This window comes from Colletotrichum chrysophilum (genome assembly GCF_026319265.1).
Source record: "Colletotrichum chrysophilum strain AFK26 chromosome Unknown scaffold_137, whole genome shotgun sequence".
NCBI classification, from domain to species: Eukaryota; Fungi; Ascomycota; class Sordariomycetes; order Glomerellales; family Glomerellaceae; genus Colletotrichum; species Colletotrichum chrysophilum.
In genome coordinates, this window is record NW_026517424.1 from 92,426 (window position 1) to 111,445 (window position 19,020).

The 19,020-nt window shown below is 53.6% G+C and overlaps 3 protein-coding genes across 3 annotated transcripts; 2 read left to right on the forward strand and 1 right to left on the reverse strand.

The window, feature by feature from the left end:
- Positions 1–2,604: 2,604 nt before the first annotated feature.
- COL26b_011350 (uncharacterized protein) lies at positions 2,605–4,284 on the forward strand (the record flags this gene model as incomplete). The annotated part of the gene is made up of 1 exon (XM_053184021.1): positions 2,605–4,284. One exon carries the CDS (start codon positions 2,605–2,607, stop codon positions 4,282–4,284), a length of 1,680 nt encoding a protein of 559 aa, XP_053032049.1.
- A 1,198-nt stretch (positions 4,285–5,482) lies between these two features.
- Positions 5,483–7,651, forward strand: COL26b_011351 (uncharacterized protein; the record flags this gene model as incomplete). The annotated part of the gene is made up of 3 exons (XM_053184022.1): positions 5,483–6,484; positions 6,543–7,440; positions 7,509–7,651. 3 exons carry the CDS (start codon positions 5,483–5,485, stop codon positions 7,649–7,651), a joined length of 2,043 nt encoding a protein of 680 aa, XP_053032050.1.
- An 896-nt stretch (positions 7,652–8,547) lies between these two features.
- COL26b_011352 (uncharacterized protein) lies at positions 8,548–10,329 on the reverse strand (the record flags this gene model as incomplete). Its single annotated transcript, XM_053184023.1, has 3 exons — positions 8,548–9,319; positions 9,690–9,721; positions 9,790–10,329. The coding sequence occupies 3 exons, from the start codon at positions 10,327–10,329 to the stop codon at positions 8,548–8,550; spliced, it is 1,344 nt and encodes a 447-aa protein (XP_053032051.1).
- Positions 10,330–19,020: the final 8,691 nt, after the last annotated feature.

Consider the following 19,020-nt stretch of genomic DNA (forward strand, 5'->3'; position numbering starts at 1 on the left):
GCTCGGCAACTCAGGTTGGCGACGCCGTAGGCTAGTGGGATAAGAAGAAGAAGAAGAAGAAGAAGCAGCAGAAGCAGAGGCAGAAGAAGAAACTAAGCCGGGCTAAGCGAGTTTGACGGCTGGAAACTGAGAGCTTTCGCCCAAGTATCATGTCTCAAACCGACGAAGCTGGGGTTTTCTATAGAGCCTGGTGCCGGCAACCCTGCATTCCCCCTTGTGCCCGTCCGCAGGGATGAGCGCAGATCATCCAATCATCGCCCGAAGTTGTTTGGGCATGGGGTAACGCAGCATCCCCAGCCAATCTGCATCGAAATGCTTGGTTGGGAAAATTCAGACGAACGCCTCCGCGATACTCCTTTCAACGAATAGACCGTTGGGCACTGCGGTTTGTCGCCGCAGAAAGGGTTCCTTCGTTCCTACTTGTTTCTCGCCTCGGAATTCGGGCGTGCGGGATGGAACGGCGCTCCAGCTAGCATTCCTCGACCAGCCGTTGCCCTTACACATTAAGTAGTGGCGTTGAGGCTATTTATTAGCCTACGCCTCTTGAAGACTCGTGGAAGTCATTGTTGGACGTGTCTGACGTTCCGATGTGCTTCTTTGCAAGCAATCAGGGACGGGTAGAAATCTTCACTAGCCGTCTCCCTTGATCCTGGCGGGTCTCTAGAGCTGTATGATGTTGCCGTAAAATCTTGCAGCCCAGCCGTACGTGGCAATACGCATCACGTTATGATTGGCTCTTTCTTGTGTATGTCTACGACATTGTCATGCATCGGGCTGGCAAGCTGAAAAGCTCGTCCTTCCCTGCGTTGACCTAACCAAGCTCGGCTGAATGCCGTTTCTTTTCCCATGTTTTATAGGACTCGGGTGGAGATCCATTGATGTTAAACCTGCGTCTCTACTGTCAAACTTCGTGCCGGCTGTGAGAGAAGTGATAGGACCAGCTCTTTCTTTGGATCAGCCCAGACCCAACTATGTTGCCGTCCCGGAAAAACATCACGCTATGGGCAAAAAAAGAAGCCCATCGTGCGTGCGCTAAGTCGTCAGAACCAGCGAGTCACCGTGAATGGGAGGTCCGAGCAGCCTGGAAATAGGTAGGGTCGCCGACCTTGGTTATGTAGGTGTTGGTGGAAAAGAGGCTTGCTCTGATCTTGATCGGCGCGGCTGCCCTTTACCGGCGACCCCTTTTCTCCGATCCTCTGAGGTCGATCAGCTCAGACCAGCTCAGGAACACCCGGCCCTTGCCCAGGCGAGGTATAGGCACATCGGTCAGGACTCCAGTACTTCCTAACATACTAAGTCGTAGCTTGAACACTAGCCATCACTGCTGCGCCCAGTACAGACAATCAACCGTGAAGAAGGTCCTCCAGCCTGTCTTTTCCGAATACAATTCTCCATGGTGGGTGGGGATACGTCGTGAGATTAATCACTGTCGCGCCAGAGCGTCCGCAGGTCCCGTACCGCCACTTATGTCTTACTCTGGCATCCTTGATATGTCTTGGACAGGCCCGCAGTCTTCCCTGAGGAAGCACGCCGCTCCAAGCCCCCCTCCCCTTAAGTTGGTTAACGGCCGCTCGTCCTCGAGCTTGCCACGCGAGCTGGAATATATATCATTGAGTCGATAGCCCGTCGCGGTCAAGAGAGACATTAGCGAACGAGTCGACCCTGGGTGGACCCTCCCAGCCTATTTTCGCCAACATGTCTGCAACGACAGAAGATCTGTTCGCCAAGTATCACGGGCACATCGTACCGCGAGCCTTCAATGGCGGCTTCATTACACTGAGCTTCGCCGTCAGCTTGATCGGTGCTGCCTCAACGCTTGAGTTGTTGAATCGAAGAACTTCGCCCAAAGGAAAGTTCAACCAGTATGTTGCTTTCGCCCCTTGATCACGGCGCTATTTCGCTCACATAGCGCAGTTTGCTCTTGGTCAGCGCTGCCGTAACCATGGGAGGAATTGCAATTTGGTGCATGGTACGCAGAGCAGTGGTGGTTGCTGATTCCTATCTGACATCAAGACAGCATTTCATCGGAAACCGAGCAATCGACTTGGCGGATGGGGAGGCAGAGCTGCAAATCGCCTACTCGAGTGGCTTTACGGCCTTGTCTTTCTTCGTCCCAATTGCTGTCCTTCTCGCTGCTTTCGTCGCTGTCGGTATCAACAATACTGTATCTTGGTGGCGAGTTGCTGTCGGAGGTGTCCTGGCTGGTGCCGCCATATGTGGGATGCACTATCTTGGCAACAACTCCATCGACAATTACATCTGTATCTACAACCCAGTAAACGTCATCGGTGCAGCTCTCATCGCTGTAGCAGCCAGTATCGTGGCCTTGTCTCTCTTTTTTGTGTTTCGCGCGGCATGGACGAACTCTTGGTGGAAGCGAGCTACATGCGCCGTTGTATTGGCTGGTGCTGTTTCGGGAATGCATTGGTGTGCAGCGACTGGCACAGAATATCAGCTTGTTCGTCTCAACACCGGCAGCAATGAGCTTTCTCGCAACACTACCGTCATCGTCGTTATTTGCCTGGTAGGTTCTCCAAACGTTATCTGCGGTCGCTGAATCGTCGTCACTGACGTTGTGGCTAGTCTATCGGCGCATGCTTCATCATGGGCGGAACAGCCATCTATACGGCCAGGATTATGAGGCGCTATGCGAGTAAAGCTCAACAAGTTGTGCTTGCCGCCGCCGTATTTGACAGGCACAACCGGATTCTCGTCAACCCTGACGGCCTAGTACCTACCGAGAAGATCACCGACACGTTCCTGGAGAAGAACGCGAGCGACAACTTCAGCATATCCCACCCTCTTTTTCTGTGGATGTTTCAAGCATCCAGGAACTGGTCAGGTATTTCGACGTTGGTTGGTGGAATGATGAACCACCTTGCGCACCTTCCTCGTCGAGGCCGGGACCGCGACTCTCGAGCTGGTATCCAGCTAATCAACGAGCACGGCGAGCTGATTGAGAATTATGACGTGATTTTTCGGGAGCTCTTTTGCGTTGCCGCCGCCGGCCTGGCTGAGAAGATGAAGGAACACATAACCTCCGCCGGTCTTCTGTGGGATGAAATTCTGCCAACCGGGGCAGGAGGGGAGCGTCCGGGACTGGAAGCGGATCCGTCTCAAGAACCCGATACGATCTTGAACCCCGACGGAACAGCCCGCAAGGTTGAAGCATCTGGCAGGGCCGAAGACCTCGCTGAGAAAGGTCTCAGACGTCGTCGGCCTCACGAATTTGGTCGCGGTTCGCTTATGTTCTTGGTACGCCGGGTCCATACCGACCGAGAAATCGAAAGACTCGAGGCAGCTGGCTATCGCTTCGCTGAACTGCGACAGGTCGGTAATATTATCGGTTCCAGCATGCAGATCAAGTCACAAGATCTCGAATCAAAACTGCGTAACATGGCTGCTTATGCAGATGACAACAGCCAACTCGAACCTGGCGTACACGTGAGCTTCTTTGGCATTCGCGCTCGTGTCGGTGGTTATGGGTTCGATGTTTTGGTGCGCAAAGGTGCCCGGAACTTGCTTCCCAGCGTACACATGCCCATTGATCGTATCGAGCCGTGGCAGGTGGATTTGCTCCGCCAGGTTGACCGCTTAACACCGCTCGGTGTCAGCAGACGGTTGGCATCATTGAGTAGTCTGGGCGCCAGAGAGATTCTCTTCGCACAACAGCTGACAGACAGTATCGACGCGCTTCGAACGTGGATGAACGACTCGATATTTAACGAGGCGATTTTGACAAGCACTGTGGTCAATCTTCCAGGAAACAAGGTGGAGGGGTCTCCGTCTCAGCCAACAAGCCTCGTCACCTTTCGCTTGGTGATCCCAATCCACGTCAACGTATCCAGTAGCAAATGCGAGTTCGTACCGCTGAATTTCTTCAAAGTCCACCAGCTCGTTGGTCGCGACGCGTCTCGGCATCTTGCATTTACCCAATCAGTTCATCGCGAGATGGCACCCGTCATCCAGTCCGTCCCATTGGAAAAGCCCAGGCCTACAGTGCAGAGCAAGCGACAGTCTCGTCTGCCGTCCGCCCTGCGCAGGCTTGGACGGCTTGGGCAATCATACCCCGTCGACTCTGAAGGGAACCCGATACCTACGGTGCTGAATCGATCATCGTCGGCAACGAATTCGCATGGATCGAGTTCGACGCTTAAGCTGTGGCCAGGACGCCGCAGCAGCGACGCCCTGTCACCAGGGGGCGGAAGCTTCGATGCGCCCCCGGCATACCCAACCCATGAAGCCGCAATTCAGTCTTCGCCGTTTGGCGGTATAGTAAGTTGAGATATCATCGTGAGAATGGTTGAGTGTCCCGTACTAACAGAAATTGCAGATGGTGAGCGAGGAAATCCGGGTGGAGGTGCACTCGGCAGGAGAGGTCGCCCAGGCGGAAATTCAGGACACAGATAAGACAAGCCGAAGGCCCCAAACTCTGATTGGTAGAAGGGCAAGCGACAACCCATCAACGACGGGTGGCGGGATCGGAGTCGGAGTTGGAGGCGAAACGGCGGCGCCCGCAATGGAAGAGGCACGAGGCAAGGCCTCTTCTAATAGCGATGGCGCGATCGAGATGAGGACGTTGCCAGTGGCCGAAATAAGAACCAAAGTCCACGCCGGGGGCGGCGTTCAGATCTCTAATGTCGAAGCGGAGAGATCAAACGATATTCCCACGTTTGTCGATGAGTTGTTCACGATCTGTGTTGAGAGAAGTTGACGGGTTCACGATGGAAGCGTGTTCGTTATGAACGAGTACCGAAAGCACTTGTATGTATGTATGTAGTGAATCAAGATACCCTACCTATTGAATGAGCCAGACCCGGATACCTTACTTAACCAGGTTATCTGCATCATGCATTCATTCCAATCCGGATCAGGACGGCCCCGCTCGGAGGCTGCTTCGTTACTTTTAATTGGTTGATATCTGTCGGACCGCTACCCTCCATTGACGTCAATTCTCCCGCATTAGGCTCTTATGAGGCAACTTGAGGGGAGCTGAGCCAGACCTGGAGCTGGAATGTGAGTGAGGCATGCATGCATGTCTGCGTGCCTCTGGTCCGTATTGAGGCTACGGGACGTGAACAGAGCGTGGATGATCAGTGCCTGGGAAGCCAAGGCACATGTGTGCATGTATTTAAACAAGCCTCAATCCGCAATTTACCACTTGGTGCCTTGGTAAGGTAGGCAGCTTCCACGTCCCCAACTTACCTATTTCCAATCAACGCTTCTACTAATCTCGGTATTGATGTTGCCTGTAGCCGTCCGCGTCACCTTCCATGTGCTTTCAGGTCCACGTGCTTGACGCTTGACGGTCTCTTTAAGAGAATAGAGTCCGGTTAACAAGGTAGGCAAACCAATCAATGCCTTCCATTTTGGTTTTCGCTTCCACTGGAGTTCACCTATACGAAGCAGAAGCACTCGCCCGCCTTCAGTCTCGCCCGATAGCTTCCATCTCCTCATCCTCCGCCACCGAGACGACGGCGGCATGGCACCCGTGCCTAGGTCTGGCGCCGGGCTTCTGCGCCGAATCGCCCCAGTTGCTGGTGTCCTGACAGCCGGTGGTGCCATCATCTACTACACCTACCGGCCCCGGAACATCCCTGGCTTTGAAGCTGCCGCTGTTCCACCTCCCATCTACGGTGCCGACGGTACTTTCAAGCTCCCGCGCTTCCCCAAAGTCAAATCTCGAGATGAACAGATCAGAGAATTGAAACGCAGCGCTTTGCCAGATGGGGAATATGATATCTTGATCGTTGGCGGCGGCGCCACCGGCACGGGAGTCGCTCTCGACGCGGCCACTCGTGGGTTAAAAGTCGCTCTGGTCGAAAGAGATGACTTCTCCTCGGGCACCTCATCCAAGAGCACGAAACTCGTCCATGGCGGTGTACGATACTTGGAAAAGGCCTTCTGGCAGTTGGATTACAGCCAGCTTCAATTGGTCATGGAAGCTCTCAAAGAGCGCAAATACTTTTTGCAAACCGCGCCGCATCTAAGCATGTGGCTACCTATCATGCTGCCCATCGACCGCTGGTGGAAGGCTCCGTACTATTGGGCCGGTACAAAAGCCTACGACTTCCTGGCTGGGAGTGAGGGTATAGAAAGTTCTTACTTCCTTACCCGATCCAAAGCTCTCGAGGCTTTTCCCATGCTGAAGCGAACGGATCTTGTCGGCGCCCTTGTCTACTACGACGGCGCTCATAACGACTCCCGTATGAATGTGTCCATCGGCATGACGGCGGCTCTGTACGGAGCCACTGTAGTCAATCACATGGAGGTTCTTAGTCTGCAGAAAGATGCCAGTGGGAGACTGTGTGGTGCTACTGTCAGGGATCTTGTGGCCAGTAAAAATGGCCAAAAGACACAAGATGTGCCTGTGAAAGCAAAATGCGTCGTCAACTGCACGGGTCCCTTCACAGACTCGATTCGCAAGATGGATCAGCCCGACTGCAAAGCTATCGTGAGCCCGGCTTCTGGAGTTCATATTATTGTAAGTACATTTAGACTCTTCCATCTCTCTCTTCTTGGCCACTAAGTTGTTGTCGTAGCTTCCTGGTTACTACAGTCCCTCCAATATGGGACTCATCGACCCCTCCACCTCTGATGGCCGTGTCATTTTCTTTTTGCCGTGGCAAGGCAACACAATCGCCGGAACCACCGATGAGCCCTCGTCCATCTCACAAAATCCGTTGCCCGATGAAAAGTCCATTGAGTGGATCCTTAAAGAAATCAGCCATTACCTCTCTCCCGACATTAAGGTCAGACGTGGTGACGTTCTCGCTGCTTGGTCCGGCATCCGCCCTCTCGTCAAGGACCCCAAGGCCAAAAACACGGAATCGTTGGTCCGAAACCATCTCGTTGACATATCAGCCTCTGGTCTGCTTACATGCGCGGGCGGGAAATGGACCACATATCGACAAATGGCCGAAGAATGTGTCGACGCTGCCATTGCCGAGTTCAACCTCCAACCAAAGCCTTTGAGGGATCCTCCGCGAATGAGTGGCACTGACATCATCGATGACGGCGCCATTCTCGATGGAAGCTGCAAATCCCATCAGGTCCGCCTTGTTGGAGCACATGGATTCAGCAAAACGTTGTTCATCAACATTATTCAGCATTTCGGCATTGAGACCGAAGTAGCAAAGCATCTTACTGAGAGCTACGGTGATCGTGCATGGACTGTCGCTTCCCTGTGTCGACCAACCAACAATCGCTTCCCTGCCCGAGGCGAGCGAATTTCTCAATTGTACCCTTTCGTTGATGGAGAAGTGAGATATGCAGCCAGACACGAGTACGCTCAAACAGCAGTGGACGTGCTGGCTCGACGGATGCGTTTGGCCTTCCTCAACGCCCAAGCTTCCCTTGAAGCTCTGCCCCGGATCATTGACATCATGTCGGAGGAGTTGGCGTGGGATAGGCAGCGCCAGGAGCTTGAATGGAGAGAGAGTGAGTAAAACTAATTTCAAACCGGCCTTCCCTTCACGCCGCTGCTGTGCTCTGCTCATTCTCATTAGCGGTCGCCTTCCTCGAGTCTATGGGGCTGCCAAAACCCATGCTTTCGGCCACCAGGACCCAGGTCGAACAGGGCAAGATTGACTTTGCCAACTCGTTGGAGTACAAAATGTATTCTAGGCACGATGGCACTGCCGACGAGTAAGAGGTATTGCGGTCGAAGGGTTACCCCGCGGTGTGTCAAACCCATGAGAAATTCCAAGATTTCAAGATAGAATTCAACAAAACGGCAATAAGAACACTCGCAAAGAATTAATTCGCACTAGTCAGAGGATTGCGGATCTTCTTTCGCGTCTGGCTTGGGGGATCTGTTTGCCTCTTTGTTACACGACGCAACTATCTCAGAAAATACCACAGAATGACATGTAATTGTTGGCTGCCACTGTGCGATGCCTCAGGAGGCAAATATATGACGTGCCTAGTGATCCCAATTACTCTTACGCCATTCGTCAACATCCATACTTGCCGCGTCACAAAGTCACAACCATAGGGTGAAAAGTAGGAGCTTAGATCGGACATGTTTTACACATTGACAGGGTCTAAATGCATGACCTGTTTGCGTGCCCTGACTGCTCTTTAAAATAAAATAAAAAACCGGCAGAAAGAAGAAGGAAGTCATATGCCTCATCCGACCTTTGCGTGCCAATGCATATGAGAGAAGTTGGCGAACCGTGGACCTCAGAAGAAAAAAGGGCCTTCTTTACTCAACCATTTCTGGTGTAATAAAGCAAAAATCAAATCAAATAAACCGCTCCAACCAGCTCCTCGCAATGCATCATGATATTTTCCAGGCCAAGCCTTTAAATGCCACAATAACTCCTCATCCATGTGTCCGAACCCATGTCTATGATCCATCCCTTTTTGTTTTCCAAAATGCAGTCGTGATATCTTTCTTGCCACCAAATTTGAATACAGATGTCGAAGGTAAGGACCTGAACGCCGATAAAATGTGCAAAAAAGAGTTGTTGAGACCTCGCGGCAACTTTGTCAAGGCATCGCCTAGAAGCCGGAGACGCTCACGAACGTTGTAATGATGGCGCGTTAACTAGAGGTGCTGCTTGCGCGACGAACCTCGATGTCGATGTCCTTGGGTATAGGCCCCATGCTGAAAACACGGTGCAAGAGGCTGCGTTTTGTCAAACTCGTTCGCCGGTATTGATATTCGTGATCGTACTGGCAGGGCAGAGGGGGACTGCTTTGCTTACTCTGCCGGTCGAGTTCAGCGTCCCATCCGTAAAGATCCTCATCCGGGGCAACATGGCAGTATGTTCCGGGCTCCGCGTTGTCTACAGCGATATTCTCTTCGGAATGAACATTGATCCCAAGGAGGTTGGAGAGGTCGGTGAATTGACAGTCGATTGGTGGAGAAGCAGGCAGCGGCAGGTCGCTCGGTTTCATGTCTGCTTTGCCGGAAACATTCACAATGTGGGCATCCGTCTTCTCGGTTCCCGATTCACACTCATCATTGACAGTAGCTGTTGTTTCCATTGCAGAGTGAACGTGGATGTCGCGAACCGCCGGTCTCGGTGCGGATTTCGCATCGTGATCTTCGGATATCTCGGTGGTAATTTTGAGTGGAACCGGCGTATTGGTTCGAGCTCGGACACGAATTGGTCGTCGCACCAGCCACGGACGATTGGGGTTGTACGGAGTAAGTTCTTTCGCGGCCATGCCACCTCTACGTCCACCATTCAAGTGGTATGAACCAGCGTTGGCAACCTTCTCAGTCTCCTGGTTAGCCCCGGCAAGAGGCAGCCGTTTGCCAGGATGAGGCTCCTCCCAAGGGTTGAAAAGATGACGGACGCGGGAGAGACTGTCCAAAGGGAGGTGAGAAGTGGATGTTGCGGGAGTGGTGAATGTAGATGGCAGCATGACCTCTGATTCCTATAAGGTGTTGCTCTGGCTAGTTTCAGCCATGCTGATGTCTCCGTCCAAAGGAGCGGACGACGTAGGGTTATTTCGCCGGTTTGAGCGTGACTTGCGGTGCAATCCCAGCTTCGCGCCGACCTTTTTCCAGCCGTTGTTATGAGCCGTCAGTGCTCGCTGAAAGCCACCACCGGGTGATGTGCTGCTGAACGTCCAATCTGAAGTTGGTGGCGTGGTGGGAGGCGTCATGGGTTCGGTACCAGGGGAAACAGCACTTCCACTGTCGTCTATCAATCCTTCACGCTCTATGTGCTCACCCGATGCCGAAGCGGATCGGCTGGTAGCTCCGCTGCGCCCAATAGTCAGTTTAGGAAGAAACTTAGGAGATCGCCTGGGTTCTTCTAACCTGGCTCCTACTTCATCTGCTCCACGAGCGCGCGAGCGGCCCTGGCGAATATCAACCGGGTCTTCGTCCATGCGCACATCGCTGTGATTCGGCAATGCTGATTCGATGAATGGAAGGAGAACGGAATCATTCATCAACTCGTACACAATCCTCACGGCCTCATCGAGCTCGGATGGCGATGGAGGGCTCGTCGAGCAGGTCTGGGCAATGAGACGATCTCGCACGGGAGAGGGGAGATTGACTTCCCGGGGAGAGTAGGGGATGATGTAGGCTTGCATCAGTTTCTCCCATAGTTGACAGACATGGTCGTTTCCACCCTCCCCAGCCCAATCCTTGTTGGTGATGAACTTGTCGTAATCCTTTCGGTATCGCTCCGCATCCATAGTAAACTCTAGCGTTTCCAAGCAATGGTTCTGAGAAAGGTAGGCCATGAAAGCGGCCAAGGTCCACGGAGGAGAAGACGTGTTGGCAAGAATTTCGGAAAGTGAAGGTGGCGTGACAATGACAGCGCCGGGCATCAAGGACCCGCTCGTGGGCCTGGATCTCGACATGACTATGTTGGTTTCCCAGCCCGTAGTTGAGGCTGGACTGGGTGGTGACAACTCCCTCTCGGGAGATGGTGATGGACTCAGGTAGATGGGGGAGTGTCTCCGTATCCTGGACCTTTTCATTTCCACGCAAAGGTGTTATTCAGGAATGAAAGGTGCCAATTGTCCCACTCCGAGGAAGGGTAGATGACCTGGAAGACGGGGTAGCCTGGCTTGCTTAGATCTGCTTCAAGAACCCCATAGAAGGCCGTTGACCCGGTCGACGAGTATTAGAAATATGCGGATAGTTTGCCAATAGGATGGTGTTGCTCAACGCCGGCAACTCATCCAAGGTCGATTTTCGGTCGTCCAAATGCTGCCGTCCTATACCAAATTTCTTGTATGCGAAGACACTACCGAATTTGTTCTTCGTCGCTAGTAGGCGTTGAGAATGTTGATCGTATGATTGAGCGTTGTGGTGAAGTGGCTATGTCAAGGCGTCTAACCAGAGGAGAGAGACAGCTGTGGGCGGGAGAACCGGCGACGTGCTGGAACAGACGGGGCCCACGCGAGGTAAATAGCCCAGGGAGCGTTGCAGATAAGAACGATTTCCTTGGGGTGGGCTTTGCAAAGAGGCTTGCACTAAGGCAGCGCTGGAGACGCTAGAAGTGTCTTGGTGACGGGAATGGAATTGACTCGTTGCAATCGTCAATAGGTGAGCGCAATGCTGCTTGCAGAAAGTGGTGGAGAGCAGTAGTTGGACGGCAAGAATGCGCCAACTGCGAAGGTAGCCGGCTGGCAGAATGCTCTAGGAGATCTATGCGGAATGCGACCAAGCCACACGTTCGACTGCGGACCAACAGACTTTGCGGATGAGTACCGATCGCGGTAGGAAACGGGTCCTGAGTAGTTCGTGGCTTGCAGTATGGCGATGTGACGTCTTGATCGCTGGGCTGTTCGGGGGCGTGGTGGATGCTGATCGAAGCAGGAGGGGGACGCGTTGGGCGGTCGAATTCGTCGATACTGTACGAGACAAGAAAAGGCGCCCGGTATCGAAGTACTGGGACAGGAGAACAAGATGGGTGTGGTTATGCAACAGCGAACGAGTGACAGAGACTTGAGGTTTGAGCCGGACAGTGGTGGCGGCGAGGACGATGGCGTTCGGCGGATGCGGAATGTGGTTTCTCCAATAGTGTCAATCAGGCGGGACGGGTGATGTCGAAGATGGGATCGAGCGATAGATTGGGAGAGAGAGGAAGAAGAAGAAGAAGAAGAAGATGTGGTAACAGCGTGATGTCGAGCGGGTCCGAATTATTGATTGACAAGTAGAGGGATGGTGAAGCATGAACGGCAGGAATGATGTGGATGGGTCGTGGTGGGAGAAGAGAGAGACAGAGAGAGAGAGGAACATGAGGAAGCTAAAAGCAGTCGGTTCCCATAAGTCGTGTCGCTCAGGTGGAGGGAGGCACCTCATCCAGGTATCCGTACTTGCTGGCGGCGACGGCCGTACCGTACCGTAAGGCAAGGAATGGTAGGCGTAGGTATGGACATTGAGGGGGCCACCAGGCAGGGAGTGTGGCCCGTGAGGTACCGTAGCTGGGCAGGTACCTGAGGAACCTCCGCTTTAGCGCGAGCTTCTAGCAGGTCGGCAAGGGATCTAAGGGGAGGTACGTACCCAAAACCTTTTGCCTCGCCTCACCTCACTTGCCCATTTGGGAGGGAACGTACCGCCAGTGCTGCGTACTGCAGTAGGTGGTCGGGCAGGGGTCGAAGGGACTTGGACCGGGGAGTGACATCAAATCAAATGCCTTCTACTTCTCCTTGCCACCCATGCCCGTTCCCCATCCACCAGCAACAGACCATGCCATCGACCAACTACCAAGCCGACGCGATCCACGCAGCTTTCTCGGTCCAAATCAATCAGTCAATCATCCAGTCGCTCTGGTCCGCGAGGAGAGAGGAGACTTGGACGCCGGATTGAGAGAGCGAAACGTCGAGTGAGCTCGAGGGAGTTGGAAGAAGCGGACAGAGAAATCTGCTGAAGCGCCTAAGGTAGAGTACAATTATTATAAAAAAAAAAAAATAAAAAAAAAGAGGATTCACCCCCCGTCTGAGTGCCTATGGGAAGTTCAGGGCGAATGTACCCGCATACGGGACAAGGCCGCAAAAGAGGCAGCGGGAGCAGCGCTGGCTGGCTGTGGCGATACCTCATTGCTGGCAAGCATCCACTCAGATAGCGAGCCACTCCATCACGGCGCTGGCCCACCCTGTGCGGAAATACTTACAGGCTGTGGACAAGGGTTCATTAGATAGGTAGGCAAAGAAGACGAGGCGAGGCAGATGGGAGTCTACTACCTATGTAGAAAGGCATCTAGGCTGAAGGAGCGAGGGGCACATTTGCACGGTACGGCACTTGGCCCTCCAGAGTGAGACGGGACGGGCTTGAGAGATCCCTTCCACTCGATGATGGACTGACTACCTTGCGGATAGATACGACCCATGCCTGCGAGCAGCTGCCCGACAAACACCATAAATACCTATACAAACAGACACCCGAGGCGGAGACCAATGAGATATCGGTGGAGGCACGCCGTGACTAACGAGCGGCAGGACGCGTTGCTCTTGCGACGACATAGTGGCACAAAGACGGGGACAGTCTTCACATCGGTCAGTGTCGCCGGCGGCCGGGCGCGCACCTGGACTGGACGTTGAGGCGATAACGGGAGTGATCTAGATACCTACCTTAGGTAGGACCTACGAATAGGCACCTTCCGCCGTAGCAACTCTACCTAGGTTAGGCCCCAGGCGGGTTATTCGGTCTGCTGAGGAAGCCGAGCACGCTGGCCTGGTCTTTCCCATCCTCTCACCCCGTCCTCCATCTCCCGTGTGGTCGCATCGCCATCAGGGAAGTCAAGGGGCTTGAACCCCTTTGGACCCCCTTTTGGCAACCGGGGCCGCCTAGGGTAGGCAGGTACGCGGTTGCGATGGGGCCCTGGCTGGGCAAATTCAAAATCGTCGTGGCAGACGACCATTCACAATTGAGGTGGCACAACATGAGAGCATAATATAAGTGGAAAAAAAGGCACAATGGAAGGTGGATGGAAGCTGGGACAAATCGCACCGTCGCAGGAAGGCAACGCGGAATGGAATGTACGGATAGCGCCATAGTGCGAGTGGCCACTGGCAAGTTGGCAACACAACCGGAAGTTGGTGGGGCCATTCTGAGAGTGACACTGCACGGTCAGTGGTGACTGGAAGGACGTGAAGGAAAAAAGAAGAAGAAGAAGAAGAAGAAAGAAGAAAGGCGTGAGAAAGGTGTGAGTGGAGCATGGACTAGAGCGCGCTAGAAGGCTTCGAAGGCGGGGCCGAGTGATCCAATAGCGCTTTGGTGTCTGCTGATAGGGCCCGAATAGGGAAAGTCAGTAGAAAAAACGGAGATGGAAAATGGAAGCTGTGGAACTTTCGAAGAAGGATGGTAAGAACGCAAGGCAGGGAGGGCCCGACCTCACACCTGGAGGGGACCAGGGTCAGGGTTGTTCAGGAGGTGAGAGGCACGTATCCGTAGGTACCTACCTACCTACCTAGGATGAAGCATGGTGGCGGGTCCTTGGGTCGCAGTGGTCTACATAGTACATAGTAGGTCGTGGTCTAGTCTGGCTTGGGGTTTTCTTGCTGTCCCCCTTCTCTCAAGAAAATGAAAAAACAACCCCAAAAAGAAGGGACACTCCCAGCGCCCCCGTTTGGTACGGAGATTGTGCCGCGCCTTATTTTATGCTGTCCGCCACGAGACAGCGCCCGCGACGCGCGATACATGAGAGACGTAGCGTACATAGTACGGCCTTGCCGTCCCCGTCCCGTCTGGACGAGTCCATCCGGTCTCGGGCTGGATGCGGCAACGTCCAACTTCTCTCCCTTTCTTTCTGCTGCGTACGGATAACTATCGTCGCTTGGCTCAATGCATGCATCAAGTCTGAGCCTCTCCATCGTTTTCTTCACGCCGTTGTCAAACATCCGTCTCACTAGTGTAGAGCAACACATCAGCAACCGTCATCGTGATGGTAAGAAGGTAAGGTAGCCTGCAGCCCTGGTGCCGGCTGCCGGCCCCCCTCCCTTGGCTCATGCTCGTCTTCTCCGTTTAATGCCCGCTCGTCCAATCAACGACGGCACACTTGTCCGCTGTCCACAAATTCTCCTCTCCTCCGTCCCATCCCCATCCCATCCGCAATGCTCCAGTGGTAGCACCCTTCTCACTCTCCCCCTCTTCCTCGCCCGGCGCTGTCGGGCGTCGGAGTGGGTGCGGACGTGGGCGTGACACATTGACGCATGGTCTTCACAACGCGTGCCAATGGATGTAATTCGATGTCACGGATTCCACCAGACGGCATGTCATCAGTCTACCAGTACCCTCAGGCTTGGTTGGCACATTCCTACGGCGAAGGCGCCCGTGATTGAGGCGACGCTGTTGGGCAGGTTGGAGCTGTCGGGGTTGCGGTAGTGGTAGTGGTAGTGGTGGCCGTCGCCGTGGCAGTGGCAGTGGCAGTGGTAACGGTCGGTCCCAGGCCTGTGGTTGTCGTCTTCGTCTCTTTCCCGCTCTCACTCGCTCGCTCTCTGACTCGCGCCCTATCTTGCTTGTACTTCACCTCGGCCATGACTGTGATGTGACCAATTCTCGTGTGCTCGGTCATCTCTCCGTCGCCGGTGTTTCGTCGCATCTTGCTGAACATCTCGCCGTAATCGTCGGCTGCTATCCCGTCTTCTGCCCTCACTCAGCCCGCGTCGCCATGAACCAAACAACCACGGCATACCAGTTGCTTTGTTTCCGTGCCAGTAACAAATCCTCACTCTCCCTCGGCGTCGCGCGTCGCACATCCTATCCACATCCACATCCACAGCGTCTCTGCTCCGACCCACCGCAAGAGAAACATCCGACAAGCTAGTGTCCCCCTCAGCGCTTCAGCGGCCGCCTGGTGTTGACGGGGACTGCCGGGCCTGGCACGGCTGCTAAGCAACCTGTATGTCGTTTTGGCATGTTTGACCGCGATCGATGTTTTCAAAGTGCATAGTTTCTCCGGCCATCACTCAGACGGAGAAGCATCCGGGTGGACACCATCCACCGTCCCAGGCCGGCCTTTCCCGGTGTTTCCTCCTCGCCATCGGCTTCATCTATCTTCAAAACCCCTGCAACAAGTAGTATGAAGTTGTCACGTACGGGTGCTTACGCAATACAAGCCAAGCTGTCATGCTCCTCCCCCAGATTAACACGTCGCAAGGTGTGTTCATGTTTCGTTATCACCTTCCCCGGGCATTCCTAACTTGGCGTTGTTTCCTGCCGGCGTGAAAGCTCCACGTCTGCTAATTTACCACATACGCACGCAATTTGTTTCTCGTCTCGTCGGCTCTGCTCCGGATTCTCCTTCTCTTTGCCGTCATTTTCCAGGCACCACCCCAGATCTAGATACATGCGCTAGGCTCTACATAGGCTCAAGGGCCATGGGTGCAATGCATGAAGCCATGAGTCTGCTAGTGTCCTATCAAAAGGCCGTGATGCAGACGTACGACAAAAATTGCCTCTCCTCTCCGCCCGGTCCGTTGAGGTGATCACGCTTAAATAACACTTATATTCCCAGATCGTGCGCTGGCACTACCGTCAATGGATCAGCAATTACACATGCCATGCCACGAATATGCCACCAGTCTCGTGCTTAGCGAAAAGCCAGTACTCTTTCAACTTTCCGATTGCGGCATAACGCCATGTGACAATGATGCGGCAGTCCAAGAGCCACACAGACTCGTCCTCGGCCTGCTGTGAAGCCGTGCCGCTTTTTGCCGGACGCACATCCATATTTCAGTAGGTGTCGTTATACTGCAATCCCGTCCCAATGCCCTCGAAGTACGAACCGTAATTGATCTATGGTGTTCCCGTCTCGGTTTTATTGTAGTTCCGCTCTCAGGGTGTCAACAATCCCTTCTTGCGTTGTTGGATGTAATAACCTCATTCCGCAACATGTTACTTGCCGTTCAGCATGTAGCATTCAATAACCGACAGGGCCTTGCCGTTTCCAAGTTAATACAGTCCATGCACTGCGAGGAAGGCAGAAGCCCTTGTGCAGCATGACCTTCAGCCGCTTACTGAAAGCAGAAAGTGACAGTTGTTACCCCTCCACGGGTCATAATCTCTGCTGGTGTGCTAGTTCGTCAAGCCACCGTTGCTTTGCGGTGCCGTCCACCAAATCACATCACACTTTCTGCCTTTCTTCAGTTGTGAGTCAGCTTGGCAATCTTCAGGAACACGCGGAGGGTTGGGCTTCCTCTCCATGAGCCAGCCTCTCCGTCTTCTTCTTCATCAGACCCTGCGAGCCAGCACGCTTGCTAGGAAGTGCCCACAGATCTGTTATGAGACGACATAGAGACACGGCAGTTGAGGGATCGCCCATGCGATGACCGCGTGTTGTAACATACAGTATTCGGATATGGCAAATCACCTGAGCCAGATGTGCCGGGGTCAAGTTATGATGGGGAAAGAGGCCCGCGAAGGAAGTTGGGGGCTAACCAGGGGCACCCCCATTAAACTGGCTCTTGAGAGCAGCGGAAGTAACGCTGAGCCTCAAAGGTCAGAGTGTCTACGGATACTGCATATCCCCTCCTTACCCCCTGCCCCCAGCATGTGTACAGCCGAGGGGATGGGGAGAGACCAAAAGAAAAAAAAAAAAAAAGAACAGAAAAAAAAAAGGATTAGAGTTACGGCCGCCGCGGCGATTCATCCGAATCATGGCACCAGCAGCGGCCAAGACGGAGATCAGAGTGGAACCTCGGATGTGAATAAAGTTGACGAGACCAACGATGAGATGGGGAGTGACAGTTGTTTGTGACGGGTCAAGATGATTTGAGACGTTCTGTTCACAGACAAAATGACGGCATTTGCAGGGGGGAAAAGGCAACGGAAAGCTTCGAGAAGGTGTTGTGGCTGAAGCTCTGTCTCACGGGCTCAACATGAACATGCGCCATGAAATCATGGTCGTCACATCATCGGACGAAGGAGATGGGTCCCTCACATCATGGTCTGCGGGTATGACATATAGTTCGCGGAGATTTGTGTGGAAGCGACAAGTCAGAACCACTGCCGTCGCGGGGTTCATTGTATCGGCTCTACGAACCATTTGGTCTCTCTCTGTCCCTCCCCCCCTCTCTCTTCGTCTCTCTCGCCAAAAGAAATCGACAGATCACCCCCGGCCGTATGCGGTCGCAATATACGTACGCAAGGGCTTGGCAAGGGTTTACGGTGATAGCATGGGGCAGTGACGATGATGTAGGGTCGGACGCAGACGGAGGGTAGTATCTGGGTTCAGCCACTCTTTGGGCAGGAAAGACGACACTCATCAGCAGTGGTGGCGGCGGGCGTTGGCGCTTAACAAAAAGGGGGGGAATTGCATTGGTGTGGTATCGTTGGTCGCAAACAAGGAGCGAATATGACAGAAGATGTGGCTGGTGAGACCGACATCCACCTCTAGGCTTGATACAACACATAACCTGTTAAACGACGATCGTTCGGACTGGCATGTCACTAGTCCGCATACATCGCAGTACACACGCCGTGGCAACTTCATGCCACATCAAACCCGGCTTGTTCTCCACGCACTCAATGAGAATAATGATTGGGCGAGTAGTAAATACGGTGAACAAGCAAAGTCCAGAGACCGCCCAAACCTATGGAGGCTTTGTAAGGCCCTTCATCAGGCTTAACATGCATGGCAGAGGGAAAAGGAGTGTAGCCAGCCGTTTTCCTCTTCTGCGCGACTCAAATGTAGATTGCCGTACTACCGGAGGGTTGCATCTGTAGTTGCAGGTGCAGTTGCAGTAGCAGTTGCAGCCGTCCGAATGCAATAAGCCGTCGATCATTACAACGAGGCCAATGGCAGACTGTGAGATAAGCAAAGACATTCGAGGAACGTGGAGGAAAAGGCTAGTAGGGTATCTGCTTCCTGGGTCTGGTTGGCATACTGGTTTCTGCGTTGATCAGCCCGAGACAAGACGACAATAAACCTGGCACGATGGATGGTCATCTACCTGTTTTCGGAGACCGTGTACGAAATAGTTTGGGCTTGATTCAATCTTGGCGTCCAAGTCTCTTTGGCTGACTCTATGCAAGCACTTGCGTAGTCCGTATCAAGGCCACGCTGTACCCCACATTGTGCTGGTATGAATGCGATGTTAGGTACAATTATGGTGGTCAACGTTGGCGGGGTTTCGGTTTCCCCCCCGCCACACAGCTCACCTCGGGCAGGTTAACAAAACAGTCAGCTACTGTGGCTGTATCCACGTGTACGAGCTAGGGCCTTGATCATGCCATCTGCCGACCGTTTGCGACGAGGCTTGCCACCGTCGGACAGTCACGTTTTGTGGACATGTTGCGGTGATGGATGGGTGCAAGCTGGCCTTGTTTGTGGCGGACAATGAATGAATGCAATGCCAGGGTTCAGAGATGGCTGGAGTCGGGAATTGCTTCACGACGCCAGATTGAGATGAGAATGTGGTCAAGTTTCTGCGGGCGCTGAGCACAGTCCTTGGCGCGGGCTACGGGATCTGCTGGAACACAGATGGATGGCGAAGTGAGGTAAGCAGGGCTTCCCGATGGCAGGCATGCTGTGTGCATCCGTAGGACCGCTTCACTGGCGTATAATCTTGGGTACAGGTATGTATGGCAAAGCGCTCGGCGAG